The sequence below is a fragment of the Rissa tridactyla genome, chromosome 1 (assembly GCF_028500815.1).
Source record: "Rissa tridactyla isolate bRisTri1 chromosome 1, bRisTri1.patW.cur.20221130, whole genome shotgun sequence".
In the NCBI taxonomy this organism is placed as follows: Eukaryota; Metazoa; Chordata; class Aves; order Charadriiformes; family Laridae; genus Rissa; species Rissa tridactyla.
Genome location: NC_071466.1, coordinates 118806119 through 118826992, shown reverse-complemented (window position 1 = coordinate 118826992; position 20874 = coordinate 118806119). Strand labels below are relative to the sequence as shown.

At 43.9% G+C, this 20874-nt stretch overlaps 2 protein-coding genes across 3 annotated transcripts in view; one reads left to right on the top strand and one right to left on the bottom strand.

Moving 5' to 3' along the window:
- The window catches only part of CRYBG3 (crystallin beta-gamma domain containing 3), a 95362-nt gene extending 93328 nt beyond the window's left edge, over positions 1-2034 (top strand). The window contains exon 22 of the mRNA XM_054189219.1: positions 40-2034. Coding sequence (XP_054045194.1) covers positions 40-128 — 89 coding nt within the window. The 3' untranslated portion in view covers positions 129-2034. The remainder of the gene's footprint in view (positions 1-39) is intronic.
- A 746-nt stretch (positions 2035-2780) lies between these two features.
- RIOX2 (ribosomal oxygenase 2) lies at positions 2781-20635 on the bottom strand. Of its 2 annotated transcripts, none has more exons than XM_054189220.1 (10): positions 20602-20635; positions 16428-16863; positions 14921-15040; positions 13618-13746; positions 10617-10720; positions 7205-7307; positions 6012-6177; positions 5410-5498; positions 4362-4472; positions 2781-3033 (listed from the first exon to the last, which is right to left on the bottom strand). In XM_054189220.1, exons 2-10 carry the CDS (start codon positions 16857-16859, stop codon positions 2872-2874), a joined length of 1416 nt encoding a protein of 471 aa, XP_054045195.1. In that variant the 5' UTR covers positions 16860-16863; positions 20602-20635; the 3' UTR covers positions 2781-2871. The 2 variants fall into 2 exon arrangements, with proteins under 2 accessions (XP_054045195.1, XP_054045196.1); XM_054189221.1 differs by having other exon boundaries at positions 20583-20611.
- Between the last annotated feature and the right edge of the window lie 239 nt (positions 20636-20874).

Here is a 20874-nt window from a genome sequence, read left to right as displayed (position 1 = left end):
TTAAAATTTTTCCTTCATGATTTTGTTTTGTTTTTAAAGGAGGAAATTATTATGACAAGAATCACATCATTATGAATCAGCCGATAGACGACAAGCATTCACAAAAATGGGATATTGAAATCTTGTGAGGAAAACCCAGCACACAGATGGACCTTGTGTGGGTTATTAACGCCTGCAGAGGGGAAAAAAAGCCAACTACTGAAGTCATGCACCACTGGAACCTTAAGCAGCAACTCCTCTCTACTTCCCTTCATACCAAGGGAATGCACAAATCTGGGAAGTCGATCTCATGTCTTTCTGCAGGGAAGCTGATTCTTTAGAGGCCACTCCTATGAAAGTTGCTGTTACTTTTCATCTGAAGTATTAAAAGTAAATGCAAAAGACCAGACATAAATTTTGTGGGATATGACCTGCAAGAGCTAATATGGGAAAGGCTCTTTAGAAACATTGTCTATTCCCATCCTTTCAAACTGATGGAAGCTCACTGAAGAATGAATGCACTAACAAGCTTGAAAGAGGTTGAGTTGGACTTTCATGTCCCAAGTCAAACTGGGTATGCTCCAAGTCATCCTGAAGCTCAGATCCTATCTCTTGCTAAAATGCAATTTATTTTGTTCATAAAATCAACTTTGAACTGGAATTACCAGCTCAGCATGTGAAATGGGGCAGTAGAGAACACCTGACTCTCGCCCCACTAACGTTCCTGGTAGGCCTTTGTTGTCACTTGTTTTAACAATACCAAATTTCCAGATTCAGAAGCTGGTTTTGCTGACCCATGGCCATGGGTTCCAACCCATGAAATTGTGAGTTGTGACTGAAGGTCACCTTTAAGGTGGAGCCATATGTACATGTATCAAAAGAAAACAGAGTCCTGGGTCAGGCTAGACTTTTACAAGGGCTATCTGCATTTAGAGCAGTAATGATTTTAACTCTAGCTGTATTTTATTTGATGTATATAGGTTAATTTAATACAATGTAATTTGGTTTTGAAACCATGTCTTCCTTCAGAAAATAATTCACCACAGTATGTATTTTCAAAGGTGCTAGCGGCCTGCATTTCAACGCTTGCTCAATGTTAAAAGAAGAGCGTAACTGCGCTCTTCTTAACTGTGGCTCATCAGCAACGCGTACATCTTGCCCCAAAGGATGAGGACTTAGACTAATGGTCCAGACCGTGGCGTGCCGGTGGCTGCCTCAAATTCAGCACTATGCAAACCAGCCAACCAGCCATCGCTTCAGACAGACAGGGCCAAATACCAGCCAAGTTGCTGCAGGCCTGAAAAGCACGTTCCTCGCTCAACACCGACACGCAGAGAAGGAACTGCAGACAGTTATAGGGCTGTGAACACCTGGTGTGGAAGAGAAGTCCTTTAGATCACTGGTAACTTCATTTGATTTTTTTCAGCCTCACTAAATTAATCTGCATCATTGAAAATGTAATTATTTTTTTTTGCTTATTTGTATATTCAGGGTATGTATTTCTATAACTATTTAAAGAGTTTAGTTTAGCTAAAGACAGATGTTTTAGTTTCCAAAAGCTGTAATTATTCCAGTTGCGCATACAACCAGGATTCATCCCCAAACAAATGAAAACACATAACCATAAGTAAGTTTGCCACAGAAATAAAAAATATGGATGTCTATTTTTGTATGAAATGGAGTTCTATATAGTACTATTTAAAAAAAACAAGCTTATCTACTTGCACTTGCTATTTTACATTCTAAATTTATCATTAATCTGCTGTTTAAGTAACAGATTTTCAAACGTTTGTATATATTTTTCCAACTAAAGCACTTGTTGAGGTTTTCTTATGTAAGTCAGCAGATCAGGCATTCTACATGTGACTTGCTTTCCATATGGAATTTTTAAAGCCTGTGTAAAAAGCTCCAGTCTTTTAAACCGAGAGTGACGAAATCATATTTGGTATGGCAGTGTAACATAGGAAAGTCAAGCAGGCTTTTGTACTTCAGAGATCTTGAATGTAAAATGCTAAGCATGTGTATTTTAATTGTATAAAACTTTTTTTAGGAGGAGCTTCTTGCTTGGTGGTTTCTTTTTAAACAAACGAACTACAACAATAGTTTTTAGCAGATGTCAAGTGAATTCCTGTAAAATATTTCCTTTCAAATCAACAAAAAAGGGATAACTACACTGAATGCCTGCCTGTGCTGTTACATTAGTTTGCATATTAAACATCGGTGTTCAAGTATTAAAGTACCAGCACTACTCCCCTCAGAACCCACTCAAGTGAGCATGGAAGATCCAGAATCCAGCTGCAGGTTTGGGCTACCTTCACATTTAAATTGGCACTGGGGGAGGCAGAGGTTTAATACTTAGTGTTTGTTTATTCCAGAGGTGGCAGTGCCTAATAGGAAAGGGGTTTTCTTGGGGAAAGTCTTACCCCTTTGGGAAACAACATGCACAGCTTTTACTGAGAAGTTTTTTCCTCTCAGGGCAAACAAACAGAACAAAAAGGTTTCCTTGCTGGTGAACTTCACAAATGAAAACAAGTTACTGGTTTTTGCCCAAGGTCCTGGAGCCTGCTCCACCTCTACCTTTAGATGTCCTCCACATCAAAGCATATATCCAGAGGAAAAGGGGATACCACAGCACCCGTGTTATCACGAGTGACTTCATCCATCCACAGACGTGGAGCTGTGGCTCACTGGACAAGCAGCAGCTTACCTGTTTTCCCAAAGCTAAGGACAGAAAAATAACATGTGGCAAAGTATATATATTGCAATGCTTTGTTAGACAGCAATACAAACCAAAGGCTGGATGAATAAAAAAGTGATTTAATAAGCCCTTCTCTCAAGAGATTCTTAATGGCCAGAAATATTACTTATAGGAGCAGGTAATTCACAAATGCATCAAAGAACTTCAATTAGACATTCGGTCCACAGAGACAAGGCAAGGTTTTCTTTCTCTTCATCTGAGTTAAGGTTAAGCTCTTTAACAGAAACAGCGCTGCTCCTCCAAATCTGCTTCAGTGCGTCCAAGTATGACAAAGGAAACCGCAGCCCATGAGTCTGCTGGGGAAAAAAATAATTAAAAAAGGTAAATCCTTCCATTAAGTGCAGTGTCCCTTGTTACACAAGAGTGTGTTAGGCTATAGGCTATAGCAGGTGTGTGCCTTTCCCACACCGCACTGGGATTTCTGAGAGCATCCTGCACATGATGCAGTATCATCCTGCCAACTTTCTTAACAGACAGTTGTCTCTCGTACATGTTCAAGCACACCTGATGGGGGAGGGAGGCTTATGGTGTGTGGCTTCTTCGTGTGGTTTCCACACTGAAGAATGAAATAATTTTAAATGTACACTCTTGCCTAACCCTACCCATTATTTTTGGAAGATCAGCTAAATTTCTTTCTGTCTGGCACATGCAGTCTTTGGACATAGTTTCACAGAACCCCAGAGGACCTCCATTACCATGGCTGGAGTCTTTAAGGGCAGGAAGATACATTCTGGGATGTGCACATATTGTACAGGTGCCAGTGCACAACCTCAGCTACCCGTAGTCTCTACTCTGGAAGACCAGTGAGATTTACCGTAAAAGGTAAGTAACTGCCAGGCACAAAGCCTTCCCGTAATTACTTGAGGCAAGAACGGGCTGGGTTCTGCTTTGCCTCTGCAGTGTACTTGTGCAGCCCCCTATTGGAAGTGTTTCAGGTCACGGACCTAAGATAGAGCATCTTAGTGTCGTAAAGGGGAACAAAAAAAGGTCCAAAGCTCACAGCCACGCTTTAGGAGTATTTATGATTTGAGTGAAAGCACATTGTACATATCCTGAGAAAGAATGGAGACGAACTATCATCTGCAGCCTTATTAACACTTTACAAGGTTTCCTCCTTACAGTTAACTCTTTGCACCCAATGCTGACCACCCCACCCTAAAATGACCACCCTTATCCGGCAGTATGTTCCAGTGGATACAGAATCTAACGTGGGTTCAATGTGGTATAAACATGGCACATGAGGCGCAGCAATCCCAGCTGCTGCTGGACATGTGCCAGCATATCCATTGGCGTTAATAAAGGATGGGCTAAAGGACACAGAAGTAAGAGACACCTCTGGCCACTCCAGTAGCTTTGCTAGCTAAGATACAGGGCATGCACAAGAAATCCTGTTAACATCCCCAGCATTTAATTAAGCATGAGATCACATTACTTCGTTGTACTATTAGCTGCCTCTGTGTTGCAGCCGCAGCTCATCCAGGCACTTAGGGGATGGGCAGCAGTGCTTTGGGTGCTGAGGAGTACAGCAGAACCAGGCCCCTGATACCTTCCCAGTCAAGCCCACCTAACGCAGCAGAAGCCAAGGTGGCAATGCGGCTGTTGCTGTGCGTTTGTGGGAACAAACCTGTGATGTGACTTCCTCACTCATAGGGTCATCTTCTGTCCCCATCATGTGAGTTTCTCTCCTGTTCTTTAAAGAATGATACACGTAAACCATCTCTCTGCGAATTTCATCCTAAAAGACAGCAGGAATAAAGTGGTTACAGATAGGCCACACCCTCAAATTCAGGCAGGTCTTGCACTCAATTTCTGCACATCTTGCATGTGTGCTGTCATTCAGTGTTGATCCATATGACATCAGAAGGCAAGGTGGCAAAAAAAATTGAAGAAAAAAAAAAAAAAAGGTTTCCAAAACCTACACGGCCTCACAACAATATGGGCACAAACAAAAGGGAGGAGAAAAATCAGAAAGTCATGGTATGTTTTTTCTCAGAGGCTAACATTTTACTCATGCAAAAAAACAGTGTAGAAAATAGTCTGTCCTGTTCCTGCCCCAGCCCCTTCTTTTTTTTTTAAATTAAGGCAACAAAAGCCACTTCTACAATGTCATACTATTAAACCTTCATAGCTAAGAAGCAGTCTGAACACAACGTAATCCACAGTGCCAGCATCTGTCTTGTGAAGCAACTTAGTAGTGCCACTGGCACCTACTTAGGTACAAAGATAGCTCAGAAGTGAAGACTAAATGCAACCAGAGTCAGCAGCAGCTGCAACCACGAGCGCTCCCTCTCTTGAGGGAACTTATTTTTCTAACTTATTCATGCTCTTAAATACAAACACTAAAAAAAAAAAAAAAAAAAAAAATCCATTATCAAGCGCTATAGAGGCCATTTAGCAGCTGCAATGATCTATCCCATCTCACCTCAGATAAAAGCCACGCACCTACCCTGCAGAATCACAGACTAAGCTCAGATCTTTAGCTCACCTCCAGAAGGCAAGACTGTGCCATATCCCTCAACAACAACCCCATGGTCTCCTGACAAACCCCAGTGGGCTGCAGGGTCCAACTAAGTGTAACTGCCTGACCCTTTGAGACCAGTACAACAGAGCAACAACTCACATCCCTCGCACTCCCCACCCCAAGCGTACGAGGGTGGCTTCATTATACTTACAGAATTCTCTTGATCTGGTTCCACCATAATGATAGCATGATCTCTAAACTGCAGTCTGATTTTGCTATCTATTTTTGGCAATTTACCACCTAAGAAAAAAAAATAAGTTCTCCATTAGAAAGGAAGGCAGTCGAACAGGGTAAATTGAGCCCGCCGTGCACAACCCACTCTCTTGCAGCTAGATTTTTTTTTGTTGCCCTATGTTTCAACACCCACGTGTTCTCAAACCTGGGGTCAGGAGGAAGTGAGAGAGATTTTTGAATGCTCTCACCTTTACAGTTTACAACTAGCTGTAATAGCAAGCTAGAGCATAAGGACAAATTCTACCAGTTAAACATTTTCAGTACACAGTAGTTTATAAAAGCTGCCAATTTCAGCATAGGATAATCTTTATTTCACGCTAGGAGAGACATGCCATCTCTTCCGCTAGACACAGGGAATTAACCAACTGAGATGTGCATGTGCACACGGAGAGCCTAGCACAACATGAAGCTGATGCTACATTATAATCTTTGCCTACCATAAAATACCAACGTCATAAGAGACAGTGTTAGCACCCGCTCTGAAGCACATCAGCCAGCTTCAGTAACTTCAAAATCTACCTGGCATCAAAGGATCCGCGTCACATCCCAAGCACGGTGGCAACCGGTTCATAATGAAATCCTTCTTCATGTCAGATGATCTCAGTTCTCTGGTGTTTTCCAGACGGTCTGCAAGCCTTCTCAAAAGGCTACTCAGTTTTTTTGTTGAGTCAGCTATATCCACCTGCTAAATATTCACACAGAGTTGCTCTCACATGAATTCAAGCTAAACAGACTAACCTGAAGAGAAAGAGGTGCGGTAATGCAGTGAAAATCTGGACATTACTCTTATCTTTGCAAAGGGTAATGTTTATTCACAAAACAACTAACTTTTAGTTTCTTTTACACATTCCTTACACACTGTTCATACACCAAAGCTGATGATACTCACTTTCCCTCTGGGGCTACCTGCACTGCTCAAGGCCTTGCAAGTGTCACTGAAAGAGAGACTTGCTCCTTCTGCATGCTGATGAGCTGATCAGCAGCACAACTGGACTACCATAAAGAGGCCACAGAACCATTTACAGCTTTGCTAACTTTTAAAGATTCAAAAGCTTGGCCTGACAGGAACTATGCCTGTCTGACAGCTCCAAAGCAAATAAATACCATTACATTTAGAAGGAAACAAGCCATACAAGGACACTGTGATATGAAAGACAGGTGGTCCAATGAACTTGGCAACACTTCAGATGGAGCAAACATTCAGATGGAACACTCATCCTGAAGTCTTCAAAAGACATGGTTGTGCTGCCAGACAAGATAGATAGAATCATAGAATCATTTAGGTTGGAAAAGATCCTTGGGATCATCGAGTCCAACCATAAGGCCTACTCTATAAAGTTCTCCCTTACACCATATCCCCTAACACCACATCTAAACGAGTCTTACAACACATTCAGGGATGGTGACTCCACCACCTCCCTGGGCAGCCTATTCCAGTGCCTGACCACTCTTTCTGTGAAGAATTTTTTCCTAATGTCCAGCCTAAGCCTACCCTGCTGCAGCTTGAACCCATTCCCTCTTGTTCTATCACTAATCACCTGTGAGACCAGCACCAACCTCTCTACAATGTCCTTTCAAGTAGTTGTAGAGAGTGAGAGTGTAGATAGTGCCATTACACTGAGCTTTCAGAGCAGATCAACAAGATACACGCTTGCCTCAGTGCTGACATTTCAGATGGATGCACTGTCTTTCCCTTAGTCCCACCTACTTACCATGAGCAGTTGCCTTGGTATGCTTGTCCGCAGCGCCACATCTTCTTTTGCTGTATCAAACACAAGGCCAGGAATTGCATCCAGTAAGAAATCTCCCCAAGAGCTGAAGGAGAGGAAATAAAAATAACCAAGCACTCAAATGGTTGCACTGAAATAAAACAGACATCTTAACTGATGTCAAGGGCTGGAAACTTAGTGCTCCAGTTCCGAATCTGCTTTGTGCCTTTGGCCCTTCCATTACCACTCTGTAGTCTCATGCACTGGCTCACTCGCATCTCAAACTGCATGTGTGCCCTCACTAGCACGCCTACAGAGGAAGGAACTGGCTTCAGAAGGGTCCAGTTTGTGCTGATTCAGGTGCTTGCCATTTACCAATGGATTCAGCTTAAAGCTGACCACAGTGAATGAAGAAATTCACACCGGGGACATTATCCAACCGCACATATCGCCTCACTGCACACAATGAAGTGTGTGGGCTTGTGTCATTTAACATGCTTTTGAGACACTTACATTGAAGAAGGAAATGTACCCAGGGTTATCAAATCCAACGTCATCAGTTTTTAGCTTTGCTACAGACTTAATTATGACCCCAGGAACAAGACCCCTATATATCTCTACAGGGATTTTAATGATACCTAACAGGCACCTTGTAGGTGTCTTGTTTGTCTTAAATCACCATTCTCAGCCTACATAAGAAAAAAAAATGGCCTTTGATCTCAGTGCTTCTGTTTCCCAATTGTAACTAGAGGAGGGGAGGGAGAACTGCTGCGGGCACCTTCTTTGCCCAGTGTGAGTCAACCGCATCAGGAACAGGCGTGCTGCTCACACAGAAGTGCTGGCCCATCCATGCGTGACCCCCTCTCCCTACCACATCCTCAGAGGCTGGTTTAATGGGCAAACAACCAGGGCAAGCGAAGGGCTGTCCAGGGCTGCCAGAGGACTCCCACCCAACTAGGGCAGGCAGCAGAGCAGGGCCTGTCCTCCAACGTACACTTCACCCTCTGCTCTTGCTCTCCCTCAGCACTCCCCATTTTCAGGGCTGATCTCTAGACATTACTTTAAAAAAAAAAAAATAAAATGAAAAAGGTAGGACTTGTTATAGTCTCATTTACTTTTTTTTTTTTAATTGTCTCCACTCAAGTGCACCACTCTCTGCTACACACTGGGAGGGAAGGACTCTGGCCCATAAATAGAATTAAGGCAGCTTATACTTCTTACTGCTTCCCTTCTCTTGCCCCCAGTCTCCATCTGCCAGTAACTACCTTCAGCTACTCACTGTTTTTCCAAACTGCCCTTCTTAAAATGAACTCACACTCACTTCTCTGCCTGCTGGATCTGGCCCAGAGGAACCGTCCTCCAACACACAGTGGAATCCCTTTTGTCTTGGTGCCTAAAAGTCCCCGAAAGTTCCACCTCCACCTCCTCCCCTCCCAGCTCCTTCTGCACATGTCGCTTCCCAGAGCGGTCACAAGAAGTCCAAGCATCCTCCATTATAAGGACAGCTATTTTCAAGGAGTTCTCTTCAATTTTCCAAGGAAATGTTTCCAGACCATACTTCCATCTACAAGCCAAATCAAATTACCAGCCTGTATCAGGACTGCTGCTTATTTTACCTATGCTTTTTGAAAGCAGGTGCAGAGGCAGGCTCTTGCACTTCATTACCAATAACCTTAGTGGATGATGATTCCCCTTTTTATCCTTAGAAGAACACCACTCTTCAAGTTTTTCCTTTTTCCTTCTCCTCACTCTGGCAGAAGCACCCAGGGAACGTGCTCCCCAACAGCACTTCTCAAGTAACTCACTGGACTGGCATTTGGCTTACGCTGTCACAGAGAAACAGCACTGACTCCACAGAAGCCTGTCAGGTCTACAGCAACCCTGTAAAACGAACCAAATTCTTGTCTCCCCAGCACTACCTGACCAGTAACTCCATATGGACCAAGCTGGACAAACCCTGTTCAGTGCATTCAGGAGGATTCCCACACACTGGTCAGTAAAACATCACTCCAGCCCAGCCTCCATCAACAGTCCAAACACCCACTTACTCTAGTGTCACTCTTTTGTCTGTTCAGTTCACTAAACCAGGGATGAGAGAAGCACCAGGCCAACACAAGGAAGCAGTAAGACGAAAAAGACAGGGAAAGGGGAGACGAGCAGGACGTCTCTTTGGAGGCCCCTCGCTACTGATTATGCTGCATGTGCCATCAAACTTGGCAAAGCAGCTAAACACTAATATTGCCCCTGCATAACAAATGAAGTCACTCTTTACAACAGCAGTCAATGTTTACAGAAAACAGCTTGTTGTTTCGGTTTTTTTTTACCTTCTGAATAGAAGAATAGAACGACTGTAAATTAAAATCAGCTGAACCCAACTTTTATGAAGACTTACACCTTTGAGCTGCTTCATCTTAACTCTCTCTTCAACCTGGAAGACTGGTCACATTAAGCGTCACCAGCAGTGCTGACATCCTGGGCTTCCAGAATGGTACAGCTGGTGGTTAGAGATTCATCTTACAACCATCTAGAATATGCCCAAACTTGTTCTGCCCTGTTTTGTGGCCAACAGAAATCCTTCCCCATTCCTAACTCAGGCCAATGACTCCAAACCCAGCACCTGAGAGGCTGATTCAGTGGCAGCAGCATTTCCCTGTGTGATGACAATGTTTCAGTGGGCGCAAGGATCAGATGTGTATGCACCGGATAGGAGATGGAAAACACAGATAAGTAGAAAATATTTGCAAGGGAAGAATTTGCAGCAAGTCTGTCAGAACAGATGTGGGTGACTATCAAATGCTGGAGAAAAACATGATGAAAGGAGTAACTCATGACTCCGTCTGGGTTATGAAATGAACAGTAACTTCAGCCACTTGTGAGAGATTTTTTAAACACAAAGGTGAGTTTGCAGTTGCAACATTATCTTCCACATTAAAGTCTATAGCTGGTAAATAATAAAATAACCATTAAAAAACAATCAAGCTTGCTGCATGAAAACCTGGTAAACAGGCTGCTTCAAACAACAAGGGTCTCGCTCCCCTCCTTCCCCCAAACCCCAAAACTTCAATTACTGCTACCTGAACACTAGCTTAGATTCTGTTACTAACAGCAGGGCACCTATATAATAGTGGGATACTAACATATATTCCATGTCACCACATCTCTGGGGGGAAGGTAACACGCCCTATCCCTGTGTTACTCACAGAAAAACAAACCACACAAGGGCTAAATAGAATGAACATAGAAAAGAGCTAAGCAGAGCTCATTACAAGGTGGTTATTTTTTTTTAAGAAACAGGACATAACTTCTTTGAAACACTGGTTTCAGGTCTGTACTATTCACACAAATCATCTGGCAGAGGAAAGCCATTTTTAGAAAAGCCATAATAAAAAAAAGAAAGAAAAAAGTAAATAATTACTTGTTTTGGTAGGTACTGATGGTCACGTGTGTAGAATAGGAGATCCCAAGAGGAGTATCAGCTTGGTGAATAGTCCCTCTTGGGAAGTACAGTAAGTCACCTGGCTGCAAGAAAATCAAAGTGAATTGCTATATTTAGGACACCTGTTCAAACCTTATCATAGTCAAAATAGAGAAAATACTCTCTGAGCAGACAAAATGACAACATATATTTTTTAAAATCACAAAATAGAGAGTTCCTCTATTATACGCTTTAATAACATAAAATAAAGCACTCTATGCCAGAAGTCTGATACCTTAAAGTTTCCAACTGTCAGGATTTACTATACACCTGTCTGAAAACAGGAAGCAAACTTTTAACATTATAGAACATGCACATCCAACTCAGCTGCATAAAGGGGACAAAGAAGCAACTGAGATGAACCTGCTGACAATACAGTGGGCTAGCAGAGGAGCAGTGCAATGTGGATTTGTCCCATCAGGTCAAAAGGCCAGCATTCCACAAGAAAAGCCAAATATTCTGTAAAGATGGTAATCTGTTACAATACTGTTGTCTGAAATTTTCAGTTAAAACACTTAAAAAACAAGTATAACCTTCCTCCTTATCTTTCTTCTCACCTATCTAAATTAAATCTCCACACTGATAAAAATTTAGATTAGGAAAGTCAAGATAAGAGAGAAGTGCACAGCACACAAAACTGCCTCCAAGAAGGAAAAATCAGTATACTTATGGCTTCTCCTATAAACATCTATATAGTTGGACACAGTCAAAGAGAAAATTCTGAAAGCAACAATGATGAAATTTGAATTCCATTTTAATTTTACTGTTCCTTAAATTTGGTCACATCACCTACTTCTAAGAGCCTCCCAAACTGTCTAACACATATATTTCAAGTGAATACTACTTGAATTTTCACTGAATCAAAAGGTCATCTTAGATTATGAGGCTTCAGAGGACTTGGTAAGATCAAGTCTCTTAATCCATTTTTAAAAACCTGCAAAGCATCACAGATCAGCTATGTGCAATTTACTTGTTCTGAAGCAAGCCCCTCTGCTGTTAATAAACTGCCTTTCTTATAAGCGTATGGACTACACTAACTAGCTAAGAGTATTTTGAAACTCTCTTAATTTGCTATGTTTCCCATCCCCAGGAAGAAAACAAACTGGAGGGGCGGTTGCATAAGGGAAGGGTAAGAGCCCTCAACACCTACCAGAGCGATTGCAAACTAGTCTGCAATAGAAATTATTTCACACTGTAGCACCCCATGCCTGCCACTGAGAAGCCAGGATCATGATTTTTCAAAGAAGTCTTCGCTGCAAAGTCCAACTCTTACCTGCTGGGCAGTCTCATCAACATCATTCACATAAGCCAGAAAGCACAACGCTCTTTAATTAAAATAATGAGAATCTTCACAGACTCCAGGTGGCAACACCCAGATTAGGGCAGGACAGAGCATTTGACAAGCAACAATACAGATCTGATCACTTTGCTGCCTTCTTACTTCAGAATTGGAGGAAGAAGGGGTGGACAAGGGAGAAGTACCCGCAAATTAAACGGAAAATCATGTATGAAGTGCATGCAGTGTCACCAAGACACACTGCAGCTTGGGACCTTATACAGAAACCAGGGTGCCTTTGCTCTCAGTCAGATACCAGTTTTTAGTGGGAAGGGAGAACACCACCAATATAGTCTCTAACTGATCCATTTGTTCTAAACTGCCCAAGGATGACAGACTGCAGACAGAAATGCAAAAAAGGAGAAGAGAAATACTCTAGAAAGATGTTTAGGGAGGAAACAAGAGTCATCTGACAGCATCCTTGTCAGAGACAGCTCCAGACAGACAATCAAAATCTGACAGCAGCCACCCAGAAGAAATGGGTCATGGGAAGTAAAGAACATCAAACAGAAGAAAAATAAATTAAAAACTTATTCTTAAGACCTTTTCAGAGGCCAGTATTTTCCCTCCACAATATCAGTAAAATGGCTTGTGGAATACATCGTTATTCCATAAAAATCAAAGGCATTGAAGTCCGGCCCAAAATGTTCCGGAAATTAAAAAGGGAATTTACTAGACTTTGCATCACCCAATACATCATGACAATTGAGTATTGCCATCTGTCAAACTACACAGCTAGCGATGTCAGTATTGTACCCAGTGTATGATACTAGTGTCCTACTATTCCTAAACTACCTACACACAAAGGCACATCTGAACACTGGGAAGAGCAGAAACCTTGCAGAGAGAGGCCCTGTGACAGGCCAAAAGGCAGAAAAACTAATGAGGCTTCCAACACAGAGCAGCACTGTCTGCTGGATAAATAACATGCTTCGAAAGCACAAGCATGTAAAACAGAAAGGGAGAAGTACCAGATGCCCTGCTGTCAAAGGGGCGGCATTCATTAATCTTCATGAAATGCTCTTTTTATTCCAAATAACAAAAAACGGCCAAACACTTGATTTTCAGTTTTGGGAAAAGAAAACCAATTAATACAGCAAGTTAATATGGGGTTTAGTTCATGCTTTTGTTTATCAGCCAAGGATAAATATTTAAATCTCATTCACCAGAACAGTGACAACCTTTGGTAAAGCAGTTAAGTCTTGGTGCATAGAAGCATTAGCCTGATTGACTACAGACGGCGCTTCAAAGCATAAAAATGTTCCATAACCATATATAAACCCAATGGTTTTTCCGCACACAACTCCACAAACATGATCCAGGAGTCGCAGTGCCCAACTTGGAGGATACTGGAGAATTTCCAGGAATAACTGGTTTCTTGGTCCATTATTTAAATACTAATGCAAAGGATACCTTTGAAAAAGCATAGGTTAGACAACTGTCACCCAAATTTCTCATACTCACAGTGTTTTGTGTGCCAACCCTCCCCTCAATTTCACAAACACGATCACTCAAAATACTTCTTCAAGAAATGGACCATTTTAAACATGACTACTTTTCTGGCAACCATAGCCCAGACCACATAGAGCAATTCAATTATAATACCTTTAATATGAATTCATGCGTGGGATTCCCAATCCTATCTTCTGATTCAACATTATATTCCCGAGCTAAATGCACCGTTGGTTTATAGAGTCGCCAATGTTTCTCGCCTTCTAGCTGAAGGATAAACACCTGCAAAAGACCATAAATCTAAATGCATAAGGAAGCCTTGCCGCCCCTCACACATGCAACTGATCAGAAATTTTAAGTTGCCTTCTTACTTGGGAAGTCTGTGGAACCACGCCAGAAATCAGGGATAGAAAGTAAACAGGAGCGACACAGGTTGCTTTTGTGACAACAGAAGAAACAGATTTCACCTTGCCTGCTCTCAGCTACTCCACAGTATGGAAACAGGATTCCTCTCTCACCGCTTTTTAGAGGTCTACAATGCAGAAATTTACATCTGCACTGTTTCTTTAGGGTCTACTTAGAGACAACAGAGAGAAGAGTTGTGAAGTGTGAGGTTTTATCCTAAGGTAGCCATTTGGAAATCCTTGTGTCTCTCCAGTCACTTAAATAAGCGCTAGACAACTAACTCCAAAGTAATGCCTGTCACACAGATATTCAAAATATCAGGTGAGAGAGGTCTTATCACCATTCACTGACAAACAGAGCATCAGAAACATCTAGGGAATGCTGTGAGCTGGGGGTTGATGACATAAGCCAAAACAGGGCTGCTGAACAACGAGCATAAGGAAAATGAAACTCCAGATGTATTTAATGGAAATGAAAATAATAAAAAGCAAAAGATACATGTAATTTGGTCTTTTTTGTGTTTTAGTGGGATAACCTTTTTTTTGATGCAGTGTCTGTTTGAGTATTTCTTTTAGAAGCTCATTTAAAATGCATTTGGAACACAGGACTTCACCATACCAGTAACTTCTTAAAAACAGTAGGATGAACAAATGGGAACCAGCACAACTAGCCTGCTTTCACTGTCAAGCTGAAGAAAGAGCAAGTACTTAGTAAAGGAAAAAAGACTTCTAGATTCTTGGGTGTCTAAATGAAGTGAAAATGAAAAAAAAGATGCTAGAAAGCTTCTGCAGCTGGGAAATACCAGGTCTGGAAAGCACAGTTTATGTGATATTACCATTACATATTACTATTAGTACTTTTTCAGTAAAATTATAGAAGAAAAATTACTATAAAAAAACGCCAAACTTACAACCAATTACCATAAGTTTTCAGTGGAAAAACATTTTGCTATAAGCTATTTTATGGGGGGGGGGGGAGCACACATACAGGTATCCACTGCCACTAGCAAAAATCCACACACAGTTTCACAGACAAGGTCGTGCTGTCCTACCTCAACATCATCGTAATGAGGGGGAAGGCCCTGCGAGCCCTGAGGAGTGATGTAAACATTCGACCCGACCAGAGACCCGAAGTAGCACTCCAGTTTCTCCTGAATCTTCCACAGCTCCTCCTTTAAAAAGAAATGATGCTGTTAACTACTGAAGAGCTCAGCCCAGTCCACAGCCTCCCCACTGCTTAGGAGGTTTTTCTAGAGAACGATCACAAGGAGAGAGAGGCTGGAAGGCAGATGCTCTGTATGAGTGCCCCTCCTGAAAGCAAGCACTGTACACGCAAAGGAGAGCTGCCACGAAGGTAACTGGTAAGCCAAGTAGCCTGGTGCCCCAACATAGCGTCAATGCTTGTTCTCCTCCCTGCACCATTTTTAGGTTGCAAAAACAGAGAAACAAAGCTAGACAGAGGAAAATAAACTGCCCATCATCCCGTGAACAGCAAAACATCTTAAGACAATAAACATATGCAGGACTTGCATTATGTGGGCTAGCATCAAAGAGAGCATACAAAGGCTAGAGACCTTTTTCCAGTGATTCCAATTGTTTGGGCATATTCAAGAACAAACTTTACTCATCCACATCTAACATGTGACAGACAATGCACCAAAGGGATGACTCTTTTATCATAAGATGCCAACTACCAGACCTGCACAAGTACAACTTCAACCAGAATTTATGTAGGTCCCGCTCAAGCTCTAGATTTCAGCATAAGCCATGCAAGATTTCAACTTCACCTGCAGGTGCCCCTGACACTGGCCACTACAGCTACACTCAAACTGAGATCAGCCAGCGACACTATACTTGGGACTCAGCTCTGCATTTGGGTCCTTACGGACAATTCACAATTAAGTTATGTTGACACCATAGAACAAAAAAAAGAATACCTAAATCCAAGTACCTACAAGTGTCCGAGTCCTTTACGGAACTGTGCAGACACCACTGCCTCATTCTCATACATGAAGACTGCAAAGGCATCAAAAGGAACAAGAGAGAGAAAGGACACAGCTAAAACGGGGTGATACCCTTCCATGGTGCAATTCAAAGCCAATGCATTGGCAGGAACGGCGGAGCGTCCTGGAAATGTTTTACATGGTTTCACACCCTGCCCTCCATTGAAGGAAAGCGGTACAAAAGCCCCTATGTGCACGAGGAAACAATGGGGCAGAAGGGATAATTTAAGCAGACACAGATGCATCATCATTGATTTTGTGCATTTATTTTTTTTCTAAACTTTTATGTGAGAAAGCACATTCTTTTAAAAAGAATACTTAATATTATAGAATGAATCAGGTTTTGTACTGCAGAGCACTGAAATGTGACGGGCAGTGCAGAAGTATAAACCATGTTTTAATTGATACAGTTCATGTATAGATTTCAGCAGATCATTGATAGCAGCTGCTCCCCATAGATTTACTGGGGACAGATGAAGCTATGTTTAGCTTTACTCAAGCAAAGTATACCACATTATAAAGCTTGCTTTAATTATATTCAATGAAACGATCCAACCTTAAATCTCTGAGGCTGATGAAACTGTATTGTTGCCTTTTTCTGGTCAAAATCCTTCTTCAGCTGCATGTAATTCACTTTGCCTTCTTTATTTAAAACTTTCTTTTTTCCATTCACGCATCTGCAGATGTTTACATCTCGCCCATAGTATAGACCCTGGCTGCACAGTTCCTTCAAATCTGACAACTGGAACAGGGACTGGTAGTAAGCAGCCACCAGGGGATCATTTCTCCGAACAAGCAGTGGCTTTTGCTCCCAATACTCCCTGAAAAACAGCTCTTGTTTGATGGGAGAGATCAAGCTTCCAAAGAGGCTGTCGGGGTTCTCAAAATTCATGACTGATGGAGAACAAGCTGCTTCCACCTTTGCTCGTTTACACTGTGCCTGCATTTCTTTTCCCATTTCAGCATGCTTCCCTCCTTTCTTGGGCATGTTCCTGTTCAAGAGGAGAGAGAGAACACAAACAGTCAACCAGTAACACAACCTCAAGAGCTCACGGGCCCAGAGCAGCACCTCTTGCCTTATCCAGGGAGACATCTGAGCATGCTGCAAACAGCTCTGCTTTCAGATGCTCACTATTTGCTCCAAGCAGCAGAAAAACGAAAGCCCACAGTAGGCCTCCAATCCCCTCTCAAACCTCAGCAAACTCCAAAAGGCTCTACTGAGAGCCCTTGCTCACAGAAGCTCAAATCCCACGGCTGAGTTTATACTACAAAACATGCAATGAAACCCAATAGCCCACACAACAGATCTTTACAAATGCAGGAATCCACCCACACAAAGAACCTGTGGTAGACTGGTCCTCCGTAGCAAGAACTGCAAATCATTAAAAAATTAACTCAGCTTTAAGATATTTAATGGCAACAGGGAGGGTGGAGAAAGGGGACAGGATCAGAAACTTGTACCCTGTTACACCTCCTTGAAATGCATTAACATTGGGGAAAAAAAGCACAATGAAGACTTCCCAACGACCTTCCAGCCAGAGCACGATGGAGGAGGATGTACGGCATTTCAAGCGCAGGCAGAACCCAACCAGTTAAACGCAGCGGTTGGTGTGGTGTATGTTAAGGTAAGCTTTCCTTTCAAGCTGGCTTACATATCATAAACCCAGTATCTACATAGCTGTACGGTTACCACACTAAAGCTTTAGCAGGACTTACAGAGAAGGCAGCTACTGCAGCAAGGGGACACTGACACCGGTACAACGGCACGCACCAAGGGCTACACAAAAATACAGTGAACAGAAAACAAAGGGAAATGGGGCACAGAAAGAGGGATGCCAAGTGAAAGAGCAGATTGCAGAGAGAGAAGAAGGAATATGTAACCAGATTCAGTGGGTGAGGACGGTTCAGTTGGCAGGAGGGTTACAGCAGTTTCCAAAGAAACAGAAACACCCAGAGCAGACTCCCCTGCAGGTGGAGCGGGATTTAGGAATGTGAAGTAAGGGCACCTGCTTTATGCTAAATCATGTGACAGTGCCAGGCACCTAGCGATGCTCACCACACTGTGGCCCACATCTCACCCTCTGTCAGGGTCTCCATGCCTTGAATGGCCAGGTTTAGCAAAACCAAGTTTACAGAAAAGAGAGAACATTGTTAGGCCTTTCTTACACCAAAACCTAAATTTACAAGATTCTGCTTTCACTTCTGCAAAGCTGTCAAACTTTATGGTTTATGTAGAATAAAAAGAATTCTTTCATCCAAGCACAGACATTTAATTTTAAAGTTGGAAGTCATTTACTTTGTTTTTCCAGGTAGATAATATGCTTGCGTATCATTATGTAAAAACAAAAAAGTTAATTCACAAAGGGTTTAGCTGCCAAGTTCTCAGGAAAGTTAAGGTAAAAATCAAGTAACGGTAGGTCTAACACCATAGTATATGCAGACATACTTGCCTTCAGCATTTCACCCCCCAGAGTAGCCCAGAGCACCAGGCAGTAGTACAAACCTGCCTGAGAAGCTGAGTTAAGTATCCTGACAATGAGCCAGCACGAAGCCCTCTAGCACAGCAGCTTGCCTGCCAGGTCTGGGCTGGCCAACCCAAACTGACTCTGGGCATGTCTGAGCAAGTTTGTGAAGCCAACACATGAGGAGGTAGAGCACATCAATGCTTTCATCTGTAAGTAAAAAAGACAGCTTTGCTCCCAAAAGTAAATGCTCTCATTTATTAAGATGCTTTTACTCACACAGATCCCTTATCATGAAACTTGAACTCTGGTTTGCACGCAGTACTAAATTCTCCTGCGGAGCAGTACGCAGGACAGCCCCACTGCTCCACCAGCTCCCAGGCAGAGTGTTTCATCAGTAGTTCGTGTAACAGCCCAAACCTCAACAGTAACCTACAGTCACCTTAGCCCCACTGGAGGGAATCCACATCACCACCTTCCTGAGAGGAAGGACATTCCTGGCTGCAGAAAACTGCAGTTCTCCATGAGGCAAGGGAATGCTTAAAAAAAGACTGAAAAGTAGCCCCCAATTGCTAGCAACATCTGAAGATGCTGCCAGCACCAAGATCTAAACTGACATCACCAAACACCAGCAACACAAATGCAACCAAGCCTGAATTGCCAGTTTTAAATCCCAGACTTAAATCCATCATATCAACCTCTCAGCTCACTCACACTGTATTTAACGAAGTTAAATTCAGTTATGTACTATTCACAGAATGCATCTTCATTTACACAATGTGCTGTTCTGTGGTGTTTTGATAGTTACTACAGCTGTAGAACCACAGAATAGCTTGGGTTGGAAGAGACCTTTAAAGATCATACAGCCCAACCCCCCTGCCATGGGCAGGGACGTTTTCAACTAGACCAGGTTGCTCAAAGCCCCATCCAGCCTGACCTTGAACACTTCCAGGGATGGGGCATCCACAATTTCCCTGGGCAACCTGTTCCAGTGCCTCACCACCCTCATCAGAAAAGTCTTCCTTGTATCTAATCTAAAGTTACTCTCTTTTCAGTTTAAAACCAGTGCCCTTTGTACTGTCATTACAAGCCCTGCTAAAAAGTCTCTCTCCGTCTTTCTTATAAGCCCCCTTTAAGCATTGAAGGGCTGAAATAAGGTATACCCAGGCCCTTCTCTTCTCCAGCCTGAACAATCCCAGCTCTCTCAGCCTGTCCTCACAGGAGAGGTGCTCCAGCCCTCATCTTTGTGGCCCTCCTCTGGACTCACTCCAACAGGTCCATGTCTTTCCCGTGCTGGGAGGGACTCTTTATCAGGCAGCGTAGCAATAGGACAATGGGTAAAGGTTTTAAACTGAAAAAGGGTAGATTTAGATTACATATTAGAAAGAAATTTTTCACCATGAGGGTGGTGAGGCACTGGCACAGGTTGCTCAGGAAGTTGTGGACGCCCCATCCCTGGGAGTGTTCAAGGCCAGGCTGGATGGGGCTTTGAGCAACCTGGTCTAGTGGGAGGTGTCCCTGCCCACGGCAGGCGGGGTGGGACTAGATGATCTTTAAGGTCCCTTCCAACTCTAACCATTCTACGATTACTGGCTCATGTCCAGCTTTTCATCCACCAGTACCCCAAAGCCCTTCTCTAGAGGACTGGAGGAAAAACCCAGCAACACAACGGCCCTGTTCCTGCTTCAGAGAGAAGCAGTTATTTCACATCAGTATTTTTCAGCTCGCACACCAGATGTACCTGTTTATAAGTTCAGGCCTCTAAAGTGGCCCAGTGACTGCAGGGGGACTCACCTCCCTCCAAAGCAATGGGGAAAAGAAATGGCCACGGCGACTCTGAGGCCACACTGCCTCCCCTGCTCCCCCTCACCACTCTGCCACACCGGGCTACTATTAAACTTTTGCCAGAAAGGAAAAGCACATAAAACTGTGCTCCTGCGCTCAAAGCAGGTAGCAGTCAGCGCTCCCTGTCCCCCGCCAGCCTCATGGGCACGGCCGGGCTCCGCGGCTGCCGGGGCCCCCACTTCAGGAGCCCCGGGGCGGGGAGAGGTGCCTAAACCGCTCCTTCGGAGGGCCGGCCACGAGGCCGCCGGGCCCAGCGCTGCCACGCCGCGCCTCGCAGCCGCCAACGCCTTTCCCCGCGTCCCAGAAGGGCACCGAGCCCGGCGGGGCGGCGGTTCGGCCCGTTCCTCCCGCCGCCATCGACACCCCCCCCTCCCCCCCCAAACGGCTCCTCTCCCCTCACGCACCCCGGCCGCGCGCACTCACCCGGGCCGTAGCGGGCGGGGCGGGGCCGGGCGGGGGGAGGTGGCCGGGAGGAAATGGCGGCGGAGGCGGGCGGGGAGCGGAGCGGCCGCCAACGGGGGGGTGCGGGCCGGGCCGGGCCGTGGTGGGGTGGCAGCGGGAGGAGATGGTTCCCGAGCCCAGCGGCGGCAGCGAGGTGCGGCAGAGGGAGCCCCCGGGCAAGGGAAGACGCGTCGCGCGTGCAGGCCCGGGCTGTGGGAGTGGGTCCGGCGCTCCTGCCCCGGCCCTGCTGTGGAG

Bases quoted from the DNA above. Each gene is read 5' to 3' on its own strand.
- RIOX2 (XM_054189220.1), bottom strand. From the start codon at position 16,859: ATGCCCAAGAAAGGAGGGAAGCATGCTGAAATGGGAAAAGAAATGCAG. The intron at 15,041-16,427 runs GTTGGATCGTTT...TTCTTTTTAAAG, and splicing joins ATCAGCCTCAGAGATTTAAG to GAGGAGCTGTGGAAGATTCA. The intron at 10,721-13,617 runs GTATTATAATTG...ATTTTCTTGCAG, and splicing joins CGCATGAATTCATATTAAAG to CCAGGTGACTTACTGTACTT.